At 42.4% G+C, this 18,490-nt stretch overlaps 1 protein-coding gene across 1 annotated transcript in view; it reads left to right on the top strand.

The window, feature by feature from the left end:
• The first annotated feature begins 7,373 nt into the window (after positions 1-7,373).
• A2M (alpha-2-macroglobulin) overlaps positions 7,374-18,490 on the top strand; it is a 73,281-nt gene continuing 62,164 nt past the window's right edge. The window contains exon 1 of the mRNA XM_075843205.1: positions 7,374-7,481. Coding sequence (XP_075699320.1) covers positions 7,408-7,481 — 74 coding nt within the window. The 5' untranslated portion in view covers positions 7,374-7,407. The remainder of the gene's footprint in view (positions 7,482-18,490) is intronic.

Raw genomic sequence — 18,490 nt, forward strand, 5'->3', positions numbered from 1 at the left:
GAAATTAATAAAAATGTCCTAATTTGTATCCTGTTGAGATTTGTTCCACAGGCTGAGATCTCAAGAATTGCAGATGTATGGAGGCATGTTTAATATATTGCTTTTTCAATTCAGAGAATCCCTTTAATTACAAATAAAATTCATTAAATGACCATTGTAGTATTGGTATTTCACAATTACTAAAATGGTAATTGTCCTTTTCCCACAGGTCAGAAGAAAAAAAGCTATAACCATTCCCCCCCAAAAAAAGAATGAAGCAGAACAACCAAAACTTGTGCATGGTGTATCGACTATTGAATCCTCAACAGATAACTTCTCTTTCATAGATCCTATAGTATAATGTAATACAGGATATATATACTCCTTCCACTGTCGAGCTCTGCCATTCTCCTCAGCAGTCGTATCAGGAGTTAATATGTATTGTAATACTGACATCAATGTGACCAGTTTAATTAGTGTCCAGCTACTCAGGAGACGGCGTCCAACAGAGTTGATCTGACCTATCGCCTGCAGTCAGACTTTATTATACACTATAGGAATGAGTTATTCTATAGAGACATGGCCCAAATGTCCGGCTGAGATCACAGCAGGCAGCAGTCATTCACCATAAATACAAAACAATGATAGGGTTTCAACAAGAATTTCAACACGTCACGTTTTCTTGATGCTTCTGGAGCCACGGTGCCATAATACTGCTGTCTGCTATGTAGCGTCAGCCTAATATATAAGACATTTGTTTGCTCAAAAGCTCAGACTTCATTTGAAATTTCCACTTTTAACAAAAACTTGACTATAGAAATGTAAATAAAATAAAAAGATTTTTAACTTTGTGACTAGTTAAGTCAAAAGTTATTTTATGGTGTTTTCCACATTCATTTATTGAGCTGCTTTCAAAACCTATTCAAAATTCTGCTGGTTTGGTTTGAACCTGACTACAGTTTAGCTCCATTCCGTTGTCAGACATGTGACCTAACATTATGGGTAAGGATATGTTCACACGCAGTAGCAAAATACGTCTGAAATTACGGAGCTGTTTTCGCCTGAAAACAGCTCCTGATTTTCAGACGTTTTTTTAACAACTCGCGTTTTTCGCGGTGTATTTTACGGCCGTTATTGGAGCTTTTTTTCAATGGAGTCAATGAAAAACGGCTGAAAAAAAGGCCCAAGAAGTGACATGCACTTCTTTGACGCGGGCGTCTTTTTACGCGCCGTCTTTTAACAGCGATGTGTAAAATTACACCTCGTGGGAACAGCACATCGTAAAACCCATTGAAAGCAATGGGCAGATGTTTGTAGGCGTAATGGAGCCGTCTTTTCAGGCGTACTTCTGAAAAAAGTGCGTGTGAACATACCCTAACTGTGTAAGGGTATGTTTACACGCTTAACAAAAAACACCTGAAAATACGGAGCTGTTTTCAAGGAAAAACAGCTCCTGATTTTCAGATATTTTTTAAGCAACTCGCGTTATTTACGGCCGTTTTTGAAGCTGTTTTTCTATTGAGTCAATGAAAAACGGCTCCAAAAAAAGGCTCAAGAAATTACATGCAATTTGAATTAAGAGGCGTTTTTTCCCTGTGGGAACGGAACACCGTTTGGAGGCGTTCAGCCCCCGCATTTTTAGCCGTTTTTCAGGCGGTTACTACCATATACCTATACTTCCTCAATACACTGCTCTTTGGTTACAGGTGTTCAATTGAATTGTGTATTCACTTATCTGTAATAAATAGAAAAATAAATAAAACATCATTTCATTAAAAGTGGTAAAGCATTTACAATGTTGCTTACATTTTTATGTAGAATTAAACTTTGGAATATTGTAAAATGTCATTCCAAAGCGGTTTCCCTTTAAAAATGTCTAGGAAAATGCCACTTTTGAATCACATTTTACAGGTTAATACGTTGAATAACTTCAAGGGAGTCTGTTCACAGAAATTGGCCTATCAAAGCAGCAGCACCGTAATATAGTGTAGCCTCATCTGAATATAAGGCCTTATTCACACAAACGTGTGCGTTTTGCGCGCGCAAAAAAAGCAGCGTTTTGCGCGAGTTGCACTTCCGTGTGTATTCAGAGTTGACTGCGTGGCTGCGGGATTTTCACGCATATGCCATGCAAATGACACGCGGTTTTGAAGTTTAGAAAAATAAATGAAGGAAGTGCGCTTTTTTTTCCCTTCATTTCTTTATCTACTGTTGCTCGAATCACGTGCGTCACACGGAAGTGCTTCCGTGTGCCGTGCGCGATTTTCACGCACCCATTGACTTCAATGGTTGCGTGATGCGCGAAAATCGCCCAAGTATAGGATATGTCGTGAGTTTTACGCAGCGGACATACGCTGCGTGAAAATCACGGACTGTCTGAACGGCCCCATTCACTAACATAGGTCCGTGCGACGCGCATGATTTTCACGCGCGTATCACAGACGTAATACACGTTCGTGCGAATAAGGCCTAACGCTGTTTTCATTTTTCAGCTAAGTGGCTCCATTGCAGCGATAATAACTTTATTCTTCATATGCAAATGAGCTTTTTGGAGCAACGAGGGCATCACTGTTGCTCCAAACTGCTCTACCTTCTACCCCCAGTTCCCCAGTCCGACCCTCCCTTCTTTGATTGACAGGGCCAGGCACTGTAGAAGCCGTGATCACGTCTGGCCCCATACTCTCCTGAGCGCGCCTGCGCCTTGGCTTCTGAATCGGCGCATGCGCAGTACAGCGCTGAAGTTTAACCAGTTGAATCGGCTCTACGGCGCAGGCGCCGATTACATCAAACTACACCCAGGAGTTGTCTCATCTCCCTGTTTATCTCCATCTCATGGCCACCACTTCCCTCCACTTCCTAAATCACTGGACGAGACTCATCAATTTGATTGATAGTTCAGGCCAGCGGCAGTGTGAGGATGTCATTGCGCAGCTGCCCTGAATACGCACTGTGAAAGCCCTGGTGCAGCTGTATTCAATGGCTCCAGAGCTGCTACCACGCATGAACTGGAGCCATCCATACAAGTCTTTGGCGCCGAGAGGGAGCCGGGCCAGGAGCTAACGCGTATATGCACTAGTGGATGCGCTCCAGAGACCCTGGTCATCCTCTACAATAGAAGAATCAGAAAAAACAGGGAGAATAGTCAGTCACAATCTAGGGTCAAACGCAGGTAAAACAGAATATAAAGCTATGTACAGTGTATTAACCACTATAACTGTCAACCAGTCAAGGAAATAGTATGTTCTTGTTATTGATTGGTTGTGCAGCCATGCCGCTCGGCATCCTGGTGTGGGACAGGAGGATGCCGCTAAAGCGCATCGGGATTAACTAAGATTGTTACAATCCGAGACCCTATCAAAAGCCTTGTCTGCTTCTGGATTTAAGAAAATCCCCTGTTGATGTGTATGTGTTTGAGAATGAAGTAGGCAGGGAATAACTTTGTGAATATTACAAGCTGTTTGCCTATTTCGTACAAAACCAGTTTGTTCAGGGATTATCGAATCTGCCATTACCAGGTGAAATCTCTTCACTAACAATTTGGGGTATGATTTGTAATCTTCATTCAGCAGAGACATTGGTTAAGACGACGTAAGTCTTTATTGGTGGGGAGACATAATTTGACATTAAAATGGGGACCTTTGTTCTTGGATGGTATTGCTACGTAAGACATTGAATAAGGTGCACTTATTTACTAGGTAAAATATCACAGGATAAGTAGGGAATTAATTTGTCGGATAACTATTATTAGTTCAACCAACTGCAAAAAGATTACAACGGGAAACAGCCAAAGGAAACAAATTATTTTCTGCACATTTCCCTTTAGACAATGTCATATAGTGCACACATTTATCAAAATGGCCCACAACATTAATTATTTGGCCCAACTTACTAATTTCTCTTCCTTATACTACCATATGGCTGGCATATTTGTACACCAATATTTTGCACCAAACAGGGGCGTACATAGCATAGGGGCAACCAGTGCATTTGCACAAGGGCCCAGCTGGTATGGGGGTCTACTGTTACCTTAAAAGCAGATAACAGCTTCCTACTGTCTACTAAATGGTATATAAATCCCTGATATAATGAACTTCATAGTTCTCCATTACTGGTGGATTGTTAGAGAAACATAAAGGGTGCGCTGCTGAAAATTAGATTACCTAGACTCATGGCCGGCCTTAGATACGTTCAACCAGTACGGTCGCACAGGGCGCCAGTCGCCACACTGCAAGAGAGGCGCCAGCGGGTATGTGTATCCCCGCGTCGTTGCAACTACCAGCGGGTCAGGTGCCACTCGCTAACTGCACCCAGGGTTGGCCTTTGGCAGTCGCCTTTCCGTCCGGGCGCTTCTTCACTTAGTGTCCGTCGCTACCGCTGTAGCAGCCATAGCGGCTGCTAGCGGGGACACCGGGCATGAGTGCGGTGGCGCCGCTAGCAGCCGCTGCGGCTGCTATAGCGGTAGCGACGGCACTATAGCAGAGCAGGGAGGTACCTCCCTGCTCTGCTATCTACTAGCACCACTGTAGCGGCCCATGTGGCCGGGGATTCCGCTCCTGGGGCGCTGCTTGATGTCTCTGTCCATATATGGACAGTGACATCAGGGGAAACTCCTGAAGCGGAATCCCCGGTCACAGCATTGCAGACTCTATGACCGGGGATTCCACTCCAGGAGAAGCCAATGACGTCAAGGACACAGACGACAGGAGCTTCTCCTGGAGTGGAATCGACTGTCACAGCGTCGGCAAAGCTGTGGACGGGGATTCCGCTTCAGGAGTTTCTCCTGATGTCAAGGGGCGCTCCAGGAGCGGAATCCCCGGCCACACAGGGATTCCGCTCCTTCAGGGAGCTACAGTGGCGCTATCTATACTGGAAGAAGGGGGGGGGGGGGTTTGCTATCTACAAGGGGGCTGTGGGCTGTGTGGCACTACCTACAAAAAAGGACAACTGTGCAGGAGCACACAAAATACCCAGCTTTCCCGGCTATCAAATAAATGTGTGGAAATAAACTAAGATATAACTTTTATTTAATCTAGCTAAAAGGATTAATTTGGTAGCTGGGAAAGCTGGGTATTTTGTGTGCTCCTGCACAGTTGTCCTTTTTTGAATATCTATTGCCCGCTAGCTATCAGGGTCATTTGATAGTCCTTGCACTACCTACAAGGGGGCTGTGGGCAGTGTGGCACTACCTACCAGGGGGCTGTGGGCTGTGTGGCACTACCTACCAGGGGGCTGTGGGCTGTGTTGCACTACCTACCAGGGGGCTGTGGGCTGTGTGGCACTACCAACCAGGGGGCTGTGTGGCGCTCCCTACAGGGGGCTGTGTGGCGCACTCTACAGGGGGCTGTGTGGCGCACTCTACAGGGGGCTGTGTGGCGCTCTTTACAGGGGGCTGTGTGGCGCTATCAACAAGGGGGCTGTGTGGCGCTATCTACAAGGGGGGGTGTGGCGCTACCTACAAGGGGGGGGTGTGGCGCTACCTACAAGGGGGGTGTGTGGCGCTACCTACAAGGGGGCTCTCTGGCGCTACCTACAAGGGGATGTGGGGTGCTACCCACAAGGGGGCTGTGTGGCGCTACCCACAAGAGGCTGTGTGGTGCTACCTACAAGGGGTTGTGTGTTGCTACCCACAAGGGGGCTGAGTGGCGCTACCCACAAGGGGCTGTGTGGCGCTACCTACAAGGGGCTGTGTGGCGCTACCTACAGGGGGAGTCTGTGAGTGGTGGGCTGATGGTCATTTTACTGTGAGTGGGGGGCTGATGGTCTTCAAGTGGTTTCCGCCTCTGACCTCCAATTTAAATGAATAGGAGGCAGTAAATACCTGCGCTGCCCGTTTGGAGCTTTTTTGCCTGCGTCTTTTGCATTCGCTTCAACAGCTTAAGAAAAAACACAAAAAAAAGGTCACACGACACTGTCAGTTGCTGAAGGAATTTTGAGGCAGATTTTTTTTGCCTTACAAAAAATGTGTGTGAACATGCCCTACGAGTGGAGTGCTTGTTCTTAGCCGTTTTCCGTCTGTCTCGAAACTATTTTTGGTAGGGGGGCCCTGAGGAAATTATTTTTCCAGTGCTGCCTCGAGTCCGCCATGGAGCAGCTCAGTTCGTCATGGGAACGGGACCTAGGTGAGTACAATTTTTGTTTTTATTTGGGGGCACTGTCTACAAAGGGGAGGTGGGGGACTGTATGGCACGATCTACAAGGGGGAGGTGGGGGGGACTGTATGGCACTGTCTACAAGGGGGAGGTGGGGCGGCCATTGTATGGCACGATCTACAAAAAGGAGGTGGGGGATTATGGCACTGCCTACAGGGAGGCTATATGGCAAAATCTACAGGGGGGCACTATACTGTGTGGGGGCCACTAAGCGGACATTATACTGTGTAGGGGTACTACAGGTGGCATAATACTGTGGGCACAATTAGAGGACAAAATACTGTGTCCTTGAAGGGGTTGTAATATATTGTATTATTAAATATTATTATTATACTGTATGGGGGCACTAAAGGGGCATTATAATTTTTTTATGGGGCATTTTTTTTTAATGATGGGGTGGGGCGCCAAAAGATTATTTCGCACAGGGCGCCAACTATTTTAGGACCGATCCTGCCTAGACTTCTGGATGATAAACTTGTTATTCTGATTGCCAATCCCTGAGGGAACTATGATACAAGTCTTGGGCAGTCTACTAGGTAAAATATGAAGATTAGCATAATTTCTGCAATGATCAATGGACTTTAGACAGAAATGACGTGGAGGTTTCCGAAAATATGAAAAATATGCCAGAATGTGGTGGGGTAAAAATACACAAAAAATGTTAAAAACCAGGAACTTGCTGGTAAACGTAAGCACGTGACCTAGCTACAAGCAAGAGATTAGCACGTCTGCCGCTGTAAGAACCTACAAGTGGATCAAAATATTATATGACCTACACAATGCACTGGATGGGATGGTAACATTCTCAGTGAAGTTTTCTTTACTACGTAGCTTGGAAGAGGAGAGGGAGTTACTTGCAGGTGCCTGTAACACACACCGGATTACATTGTGTGCCCCTCATCTGTGCCAGGTAAACATTGCAATCAGGATGCCAGTCTGAAACTTAACACCCCCACGTATTTCTCTCTGGTTAAAAAGATGCCCCTGTGACGGCAGTAGAGTTAACTATGTCTTGAAATTCCTATAACCATTTTGAAATTCTGTGTACCTGGGCAAGAGGCCACACAAACACAGTAATAGGATAGGATTCAAGAAAAAAGTTCAGTAAACAGGCACAAAGCAACGCAAACAGGCTTTATCCCTGACAGAGCAGTCCTTGTGCAAGGGTCAGTGTGTGTGTGTAATGTGTGTTTGGCAGGGGGGCTGTACACAGACTCCGCTTTATAAAGCCATCTCCCTCCAGCATTCTTCCTCCTGAATGTGATATCTGGCCAGCAGCATGTGGAGATCAGCTCTTGGACTGTGCCTGCTCCTGACCGTCATCCATGGAGGAGATCTTGCAGAACCCGACCCGTAAGTAAAACCCGATCTTCTACGCCACTGTTGAATATTAAATTTTTTGTTATTTTCTACCCACTTTAGAGTGTTGGCATAAACTTCTAGGTCAGTATTACTGCTCATGTCTAGTATTATTTTCATCTTCATTGTCATCTTTATCTATTTTGTGACTTTTATGAAGACTTTATCCTGCTAGAAGTTTTAGATTCGGTCATGGTTGTAGTATCTGGTCTTAATCCATAGAAGACTGGGGATCACCAAAATTTAGAAAGTACATAATGCCAGACATTGAACATAATAGGGGTTCTATGCTGTTACTATGCCTTGTTCATTTGGCTGAATACTGAATGTTGAATAACTTGCATTTTACTATTTTGAATGATATCAGGGACCAGTGATGTATGGTCAGTGTATATTTTACTATGGACATTCACGTAGATCTTACTCTATAGGAAAGTCATGTAGATTGATTTCTTGTATGCGTCTTGTCCATAGAGTGAACTTCACAGATAGAGATCATATAGTAAGTTATATTGGAAGGCAAGTGAATAGCAAAACACTGGCTAACATTTGCAGCATCATTCCCTCACTTTTCAGTAAGGGGACCAAATTTGTACATACGGTATATGGCAAACCTGTTTAACATTTAGTGGTTAAGGGGTTCTCCCACCATAGGATGTGATGGCAGAACGCTCCCGGCCAGCCATTGTGCACTACAACGGGATCGGCACAGGTCTCAGAAGTAGGCATACCCCTCTAAAAACTAGTAAAAGGAACGTTCATTCAGCCAACAGCTATATTTTCGGACCCCTCCATAAATATGTATGCTTGGATCTTGCATGTTTATTTTAGAGTGAAGTAGGCTGCTGCCAGACAAATCTGATAGCACTTACCTCCTTGCTGAACAAATCCAACATGCCCAATCTTTTCCCCCCAGGATCAACAGTGGGCTGCCCCTTCACATATTGTTAGCTGATTCTGCCAAAATCTGATGTGTATGGCCAGCTTAAAGAGGCTCTGTCACCAGATTTTGCAACCCCTATCTGCTATTTCAGCAGATCGGCGCTGCAATGTAGATTACAGTAACGTTTTTATTTTTAAAAAACGAGCATTTTTGGCCAAGTTATGACCATTTTTGTATTTATGCAAATGAGGCTTGCAAAAGTCCAAGTGGGCGTGTTTAAAGTAAAAGTACAACTGGCTGTGTATTATGTGCGTACATCGGGGCGTGTTTACTACTTTTACTAGCTGGGCTTTCTGACGAGAAGTATCATCCACTTCTCTTCAGAACGCCCAGCTTCTGGCAGTGCAGACACAGCGTGTTCTCGAGAGATCACGCTGTGACGTCACTTCCCCAGGTCCTGCATCGTGTCAGACGAGCGAGGACACATCGGCACCAGAGGCTACAGATGATTCTGCAGCAGCATCGGCGTTTGCAGGTAAATCGATGTAGCTACTTACCTGCAAACGCTGATGCTGCTGCAGAATCAACTGTAGCCTCGACACGATGCAGGACCTGTGAGTGACGTCACAGCGTGATCTCTCGAGAACACGGCTGTGTCTGCACTGCCAGAAGCTGGGCGTTCTGAAGAGAAGTGGATGATACTTCTCGTCAGAACGCCCAGCTAGTAAAAGTAGTAAACACGCCCCGATGTACGCACATAATACACGCCCAGTTGTACTTTTACTTTAAACACGCCCACTTGGACTTTTGCAAGCCTCATTTGCATAACTACAAAAATGGCCATAACTTGGCCAAAAATGCTCGTTTTTAAAAAATAAAAACGTTACTGTAATCTACATTGCAGCGCCTATCTGCTGCAATAGCAGATAGGGGTTGCAAAATCTGGTGACAGAGCCTCTTTAATGTATATTGATCGCTTGAGACCCAACTATATATATATAAAAACCTCTTCACAAGTGTGACTTCTCTACGGCAGGGAAAAATTAATATACTGCGGAGACTTCAATATGGTAGTTTCTCCCTCTATTGACAAACATCTACTACTACTACAACTCGAAAAAAAAAACCTAACTACAACCAGCTACTTTTACAAGAAGACTTTTATGACTCATGGAGGGTAGGACATGCCTCTGAAAGAGACTACACTTTCTACTCAAACCCTCATAAAACATATTCTAGAATTGACCTAATTCTAGTCGTTATGTAGACACTGCAAAAAATAATGCCCTCGAAAATAGGTTCCATCACATGGTCTGATCATGCACCTGTTTCTGTTAAAATATCTCAACAATTTAAAATGACGCTAACATAATACAACCTTCGACAGAAGAGATAAGTAATTTCCCAGAGCTATTCACACTTCCCAAGCTTACGAATGAACAAATACAAAATATAACTGCCCCTATTTCCGTATCAGAAGTGGCTAAAATAACTCAATCATTAAAGTTGAATAAGTCTCTATGGACCCTCTAATGAATATTTCAAAACTTTTCGCATATTTATCACCCTGGTTAGTCAAACAATTTTTAGAGGTTACAGATTAAGGGGTGTTTCCAGCTAAAATGCTTCATGCTAATATAGTAACTATTCCTAAACCAGGTAAAACACCTGACAAACACGAAAACTTTAGACCAATTTCCCTTCTTAAGGCTGAGTTCACACGGGGCGATACGCTGCGTAATAGCACGCACTGTGGTGCCGTTTTTTGCCCGCACTGTCAGCTGCGAAAAACTGCAGACGTTTCATCTCATGTGACCGCCTCTAGAGCCTGTGATTGGCTGCAGCGGTCACATGGGATGAAACGTGATCCCTGGAGGCCGGCCTGGACAAAGAAACACAGACTCCTGGGTAGGTATAAGATTTTTTTTTTTTCTGAGTTGCGTTTTTCTGGCTGATTCGCTGTGCACCCGCTGCAAAACACGCAACAACCGCTATTGTTGCAATTTTTACCTCCCCGTTGAATTCAATGGGGAAAACCCGCTACAAATAAGCAGCATTTACGCAAATATAATTAATATGCTGCAGAATAAAAGTCTGCACCGCAGGTCACTTTCTGAGTGTCTTTCCTGCTCACTATTTACGTAGCGTGTGGATGAGATTTGTTTTATCTCATCCCCTTTGCTGCTACTATATTTGCTGGGGATTTTCCGCAACAAATTCCGTTGCGGAAAATTCGCAGAATTTATGCAATGTGTGAACTGACCTTAATTCTGACCTAAAGATCTACTCTAAATTAATTGCAAATAGATTTGTTAACATCATACCACTTCTTATAAATAATGATCAAGTAGGGTTTGTCAAGTCTAGACAGTCCCTAAATGGCACCAGGAGATGTATTAATCTTATGCATTTAGTCGAGAGGAATCGACAGCCCTCCCTGTGTTATCTTTAGAGTCCACTGGGGATATTTACAAGCAGTTTTACATAAATTTGGTTTCTCTGACCAATTGTCCTGATCTATAATGGCATTCTATTCCTTACACTCAGCTAATGTATATTCTGAAAAAATAAGAACCAACCCCCACATTACTGGAATTAAAGTAGACAAATTGGATCAGAAGATAGGGCTATTTGCTGATGATATTATTTTATCCATAACTAACCTGTATGATTCAATTCCGGAGATTATGAATACCTTGGACACATAAAGCAAAATCTCTTACTATAAATTGAAATTTTCCAAATGTCAAACCCTTGATATGGGACTATTCAATCATAATTACTCCCAACTTCGTAGTAAATCCCCTTTTCAGTGGAATAAAACTGCAATCACATACCTTGGAATTCACCTTACGTATCCTGTTACAATAAGGGTATGTTCACACAACCTATTTTCAGACGTAATGGAGGCGTTTTACGCCTCGAATTACGCCTGAAAAGACGGCTCCAATACGTCTGCAAACATCTGCCCATTGCTTACAATGGGTCTTACGATGTTCTGTGCAGACGAGGTGTCATTTTATGCATCGCTGTCAGAATACGGCGCGTAAAATGACGGCTCGTCAAAAGAAGTGCAGGACACTTCTTGGGACGTTTTTGGAGCCTTTTTCTCATAGACTCTATTGAAAACAGCTCCAAAAACGGGCGTGAAAAACGCTGCGAAATACGCGAGTTGCTCAAAAAACGTCTGAAAATCATGGGTGGGTCGAATATCGTCAGTCAAAATGTATTATATTACCTCAAATCCTTTATATCTTTCTAAATTGACCTATTCATTTCCCTAGGAAAACCTTAACCCCTTCGGGATGAAGCCATTTTTTTAATTTTTCATTTTCGTTTTTCACTCCCCGCATTCCAAGAGTCATAACTTTTTTATTTTTCCGTCAATAGAGTGGTGTTTGGGCTTATTTTTTGCGGGAGGAGTTGTAGTTTCTTTTGGTACCATTTATAGTTCCATATAATTACTGGAAAACTGAAAAAAAAAATCTTTGTGGGCTGAAGTTTGAAAAAACTGCGATTCCTCAATAGTTTTTTGGGTTTCGTTTTTAGGACTTTCATCATACGGTAAAAACGACAACTTATCTCTATTCTGTGGCTAAATACGATTACGGTGATACCAAATCTATACAGGTTTATTTATATTTTACTACTTTTATTGATATTAAACTTTTTGTTATGCAAAAAAAATGCTTTGTCTCGCCACATTCTGAGAGCCATAACTTTTTTATTTTTTCACCAATTGAGTAGTGTGAGGGATTATTTTTTGCGGGACGAGCTGTAGTTTTTATCGGTACCATTTTTTTGTACGTAGAACCTTTTGATCACTTTTATTACATTTTAATTTACAGCTAAATTGACCAAAAAACAGCAATTTTTGCGTTTTACATTTTTATTTTTTACGGCGCTCACCAGGCGCATTAAATACTGCTATATTGTAATATTTCAGACTTTTATGGACGCAGCGATACCAATTTTGTTTACATGTTTTACATTACTTTAGGGGGAAAATGGAAAAGGTTTTTTTTTTAATCTTTTAATATATATATTTTCTTTCACTACTAAAAACTTTTTTTCACTTTATTTTACACACTTTATTAGCCCTCCTAGGGGACTTGAACCAGTGATTTTTAGATCGCTGGTACAATATACTGCAATACTAACGAATTGAAGTATTCTGTCATTTTTACAGGCTTCTGTTAAGCCCTGCCACAGACAGGGCTTAGCAAAGGCAAAGTGAAGGCAGCCCTGGGGGCCTTCATTAGGCCCCTGGGCTGCCATAACAACCGTCGTCACCCCCGATCTCACTGTGGTGGAGGCGATGAGCTGTCAGAGGGGGCCGCCCCCCTGTTTTCAACAACTCAGATGCTGCGGTCACGATTGACTGCAGCATTTGCAGGGTTAAACAGCCAGGAACAGCGCGATCGCTGCTCCCGACTGTTAGTCTCAGGAGTCCGCTGTAAAATACAACCACAGCATATGGAGTGCGCTCAGATAATTCTTAGGTATATATGGAAAAATGCACAACATAGAATCCAGACAAACATTATGTTTCAACCCATATGAAGAGGTGGTCCAAACTGCCCTTCAGTGACCCAATATTATAATGCTTGGAATTTTTGATCAAATAAGATAATTGTGATTAGATGACTCCGCGAAAGATTGGGTGGTTATTGAAAAACATATTCAGTTAGACATTTTCAAGGCTTTGTAGCAACGAACTTACTCAAATTACCCACACTGAAATGTCTTGTTAAACTTCTCGCATCCCCATACAAATAATGACATATCATTCTCGCTAAATTTATTTTGCTAATTGGTCAGCACATGGCATTACATATATATAGGAGATATCATTGATTCCATAGGTCTACTGACCTTTGCACAATTGATGGATACATTTTCTATACCAAGATATAATACTTCCGTAACTCCTAAAAAATTGAATCAATCATTTGCTTTACCCTCCAAACTATCTAAATGTATCAACCATATGAAGAATTCCAGGAAAATTCTTTATAGATGGTAGTACACTTCTCAAAAATTTGCAAAATGATATCAAGGAATAGATGGTAAATGTTGGAGATACCAGAGAGCTGAAGCAGGCATGAAAAATATATGGTGGGAATGTACAATTGTGAACGAATCTTGGAAAGCTGTTGGACACTTCGGCTGGATTCACACGAGAATGTTACGTCCGTAAAGGACGGAACGTATTTTGGCCGCAGGTTCCGGACCGAACACAGTGCAGGGAGTCGGGCTCCTAGCATCATGGTTATGTACGACGCTAGGAGACCAAGTCTCTGACCCTGAACTACTGTCCCGTAATGAAAACATGATTACAGTATGGGACAGTTGTCCTGCAGCGAGGCAGGGACTCCTAGCATCGTACATAACTATGATGCTAGGAGCCCGGCTCCCTGCAGTGCGTTCGGTCCGGGACTTGCGGCCGAAATACGTCCGTCCATTACGGATGTAATGTGCTCGTGTGAATTCAGCCTTACTATCAGTTATTTGTGGAATTAACATTACTTTATCCCCTTTACAATGCTTACTGTCTATTGATCTCAACTTATTTCCTCATCAATTTAGGACAGTAATTTTTCATATGTTGGTAGCAACTAGATTGAAAATAGCAACATTTTTGGAAAAACCCAGACATTCCTTCGTTGGCTGAAATCATTAGTTTGGTTAATGATAATTGCACTTCGGAAAAAACAATTGCTCTTAGTCTAAGCAAATTTCCAGGGTTTCTTCAAAATTGGGACATTTGGCTGCATTCTAATATAATAGAGTCTCTATCCACAACTACTGGTAATATAAATGTTATTGAACATTCTATTAATATTACTTCATTCTCTGGTACTGGTTCCATGTAGTTGCTTCCTTATATGCACTCAATCTACTATGTCACCATAGCTTATCGGTTTAAATTGTTATTTTTGCTTTATGTAACCCTTTATACTGGGTCATTTATTATACCATTGCAAATTTTTTACTGCTTATTGTATGCATAACTATTCGAACCCAATAAAAAAAACAACCTATTAAAACCTTATGTGTATGGCCAGCTTCAAGGGGTCAGGCCACAAAAAACATCTATTACCTGTTATATTATATATATATTATGATCGCTGGGCACCCCCACCGAAGACTAGAATAGGGTCCGAAGCCAACCGTTCGTCATTGAGGAGTTTAAATGCAACGGTGATCAGACATGCTCCCTGCTACTCCATTTAATGTCTATGGAGATGACGGAGATAGCCAAGTACAGCACTCGGCTGTTTCCGTCAGCCCCATTGAATGTAGAGGCAGGGCGAATGACATGACCACCATCTAATTCGAACTCCTCCTCACTGCGGTTGGGCAGAGAGGAGGAAAGGGGGACTTGGGACACCCATTCTAATCATGAGAGGGTTCTTAATGGTGGGGCCCTCGATGATCATATATTTAACTGTCCTGTGGATAGAGGACAATGTTTTTCCTGTGATACTCCCTTTAAGCTGCTGATCTTGAAGACAATATGTGTATGAAGAGCCGCCAGACAACCTCAGGCATCTGCTCTTTGACAGAAGCGGGCCATGTTTTGTTTCTACAGCTGATTCCAATACAAGCGGCAACAAAGTCATCTGGCAGCAACTCAACCCTTATCTCCCAAACCAAATATACATGTTATGGCTCAGTTTCATTGGGCTTCTTTTGCTTTTCGATGGCCAGACTAGCATGATAAAATAGGAAACCTCACGGACCCATTATAAGTCAGTGTGATCTATCAATATCCGTTACGGAACAGATCTGTCACAACTGTCATTATTCCGGTAATATCAAGTCATGATGCTATTGTGAACAGAGCCATAACAGAGAGATTGGATTAATAAGTCGTGGCGTAAATATCTTATGACTAACAATCATCTTATGTACAACCCAATCTTTAGCCCTATTGCCCCATGAGACAGTTTCATGTTTTGTAGTTTCACTATACAATAATTTTTTTCTATGTTATCGCAACCGGAAATGTTACATTAAGTTTCCATACAGATTAGACAAAACTTAGCCAAACCAGCCGAATTCATCACGATAAGCCACCGATCTAATGTGTATGGGGACCCCCCAACTCTCCGTGACGGCAGATGTTTGGGAAAGAAGGATTGGGTATCTAGGTTCCCACTGCAGAAAAGCCACCAGAAGATGTCTAGCAGTGGCTTCTTCCCTTACCTCCAATGAAATAAACATGCATGCTCTATAAAAATTACCTAGGTATATTCAAGCATAACGGTTGTTGGCACAATCACTTTCCAAAAACGGTGTATCCTGCGTTTAATCGTTTTCCCTGCTTGTGAGCGCACCTTTAGGCTGTTTTGTCAATAAATGAACGCATTGTACTGCACAAATGAGAGGAAATGACACAACTGTAAATAATACATGTGTCATAACATCTTAACTAGATTTCTTTTTATTAACCAGCGCCATTATTATCAGATTAAGACTAATCCTTTAGGGAACATTTTGAAATATCACCTGCTTTGTATGCTGTGTATAAGTCACCCAATATATTTTGTAATACTGTCTGTTTTAGACAACCCCTTTCCAATTACACTATTAAAACAGATCTCCAAAATCTCCCCTAAATTGGGGCTCATTGTATGTGTAGCAGTTAACAGACTTATTTTTCTTACTGGTGGTCCAGTTGCTTGTAGTTTATAATATTTTTTTCCTTGCTGTAATGAAAATCAGCTCTACATGAGACTTCCCAGTGAGGTTGAAGTGAGCTTGAGTTAATATACAACAACGAATCCGCAGAGTCAGAGCTGCAGTGTAAATCATGGGGTGGATTAAAGTAGTACCTAAGTCAAAAACGAAGAAAATATACAGCACGTAAGCATGGAAGACTATCATATACTTTTTATGAACCCAACAAGGCAAAGTTAAGCTGATAGAAGGAAGTTTATCTCTCTCATCCGTGCATCTTCTACTATCTAGAGCTGCTCTTGACTCTGGATGACCATCTGTGTCCATTGAACCCAATGGATAACCTTTAATATTAATGAATGCCTCCTAGGCATCGCTGCAGGTAAAACATAAGTTATTACGCAGCAGCTCGAACCAGTGAGAACCCCTCTCTCCGTAATCAGAAGGCTGCAAACTGTATTTGTGTGAAAGAAATCTTAATCCCTGGAATAATCTAAATATTGATGAAAAGTTTTGAGAATGTCTCCAGTCTTTAAAGTAGTGTCCTGGTTCGGAGAACATCTTTTAGGGGGAATGTCCACATTCACAACAATTTTTTCTATGGAAGGGAGTATGATTGCAGGAGAGGACTACACTGTATTTGTTTGTTGTCTGTTCCCACAGAGACACATAAGGCTATGTTCACACGGGGTATTTTGCCCAGTTTTTTTACGCGGAAACCGCGTCGCAAAACTCTGCAAAAACGGCCCGAGAACGCCTCCCATTGATTTCAATGGGAGGCGTCGGCGTCTTTTTCCCGCGAGCAGTAAAACTGCCTCGCGGGAAAAAGAAGCGACATGCCCTATCTTCGGGCGCTTCCGCCTCTGACCTCCCATTGACTTCAATGGGAGGCAGGAGAAAGGGTATTTCTCGCTGTTTTATGCCCGCGGCGCTCAATGGCCGCGGGCGAAAAACGGCACGATAATCGCCGCGAAAATCGGCGTGCAGGGAGAGGAATATCTGCCTCAAAGTTCCAAATGGAATTTTGAGGCAGATATTCCTCCCCCAAAATACTCCGTGTGAACATAGCCTAAGACTTCATAGGAGCTGCAGACACAGAACAATAATTTTAATAAAAGCTATTTTCATTTTTAATTTCAGATGCATAGTACACACACACACACACACACACACACACACACACACACACACACACACACACACACCAAAAAACATTGACCTATAAGATAATTGCAATAAAGGACAACAGCACCATACACAAATAGAGGCATTTTCCCATCTTGTGAATTTATGGCATATCCACAGGATATGCCATAATCGTCTGATAGATGCAGGTCTCACCTCTCGTACTCACACCTATTTCTAACGAACCGACCCTAACCCCCTGTCCTACCTTTTCCGGCTCCCACTGCTCCCCGGCCACTGTCTGTCAAGATTGTCGCGAGTTACGTAAACAGTCAAGTTTGCTGAGCTACGCTGCTTCTGTAACTCCCATAGAAGTGAATAACAGTTACGGAAACAGTGTAGCATGCGAGCTACGCTGTTTCCGTAGCTCCTGAGTGTGAACATTTCAGTGAGATTAGAAAAAGATTCTATTACATCAGAGGTAAGAGATAAAGGCCAGTCCTGTAAATCAGAACTTTTATTGCTCTCTTTTATTCTTTATCCTCCTTTTGTCTTTGGTCACTTGTTAATTGTTTTATCAGGACTCTCCCATTTACAGTTATGACCGTGATGTTTTAGCACCTCTTTTGATCTTTTTGTTGGGTGGTTGGAATCCTTAGTGTTTTTAAATAGAACACAAAATACCCGGGAGCTATTGTTCCGAAACCCAAAATTTTTATATGCCAATTTTCTTCGGACACATCAGTTGTTCATATGCCTTTGATGAGGGGAGAGAATTCTCAATGGATTATGAAGCATATTTTACAGGAGATTTGTAGAGGAATTTTAGAGCTGAGCCCGATTATGGTGATACCACATTTATATAGCTTTTTTTTATGTTTTATCACCTTTGCACTAAAAAAAACCTCTTTCTTTGCAAAATAATTCGTTTTTGTGTCGCCTCATTTCAAGAGCCATACATTATTTTTTTTTTCTGTCGACCTAGCTGTATGAGGGCTTGTCTTTTGCGGTAGCTGTAGGTTTTATTGGTATCATGCTGGGGTTTGATTTTTTCATCTCTTTTTATTCCTGTTTTTGGGAGGCAGGATCAACACCATTTTTTTATTAGGATTTTCTTATGGTGTTATTCGGCGGGATAACTAATGTGTTACTTTTATGGTACGGGTCGTTACAGATCTGGCTATTTTTTGGGGGGCAGGATGAAAAAATCCTGCTATTCTAGTTTTTTTGTGGCATTAATTGTGCAGGCTTAAAAGCATGTTAATTTTTTAATATGTGTTATGGATGCGGCGAGACCAATCATGTGTAT

Source organism: Rhinoderma darwinii, chromosome 11 (genome assembly GCF_050947455.1).
Source record: "Rhinoderma darwinii isolate aRhiDar2 chromosome 11, aRhiDar2.hap1, whole genome shotgun sequence".
NCBI classification, from domain to species: Eukaryota; Metazoa; Chordata; class Amphibia; order Anura; family Rhinodermatidae; genus Rhinoderma; species Rhinoderma darwinii.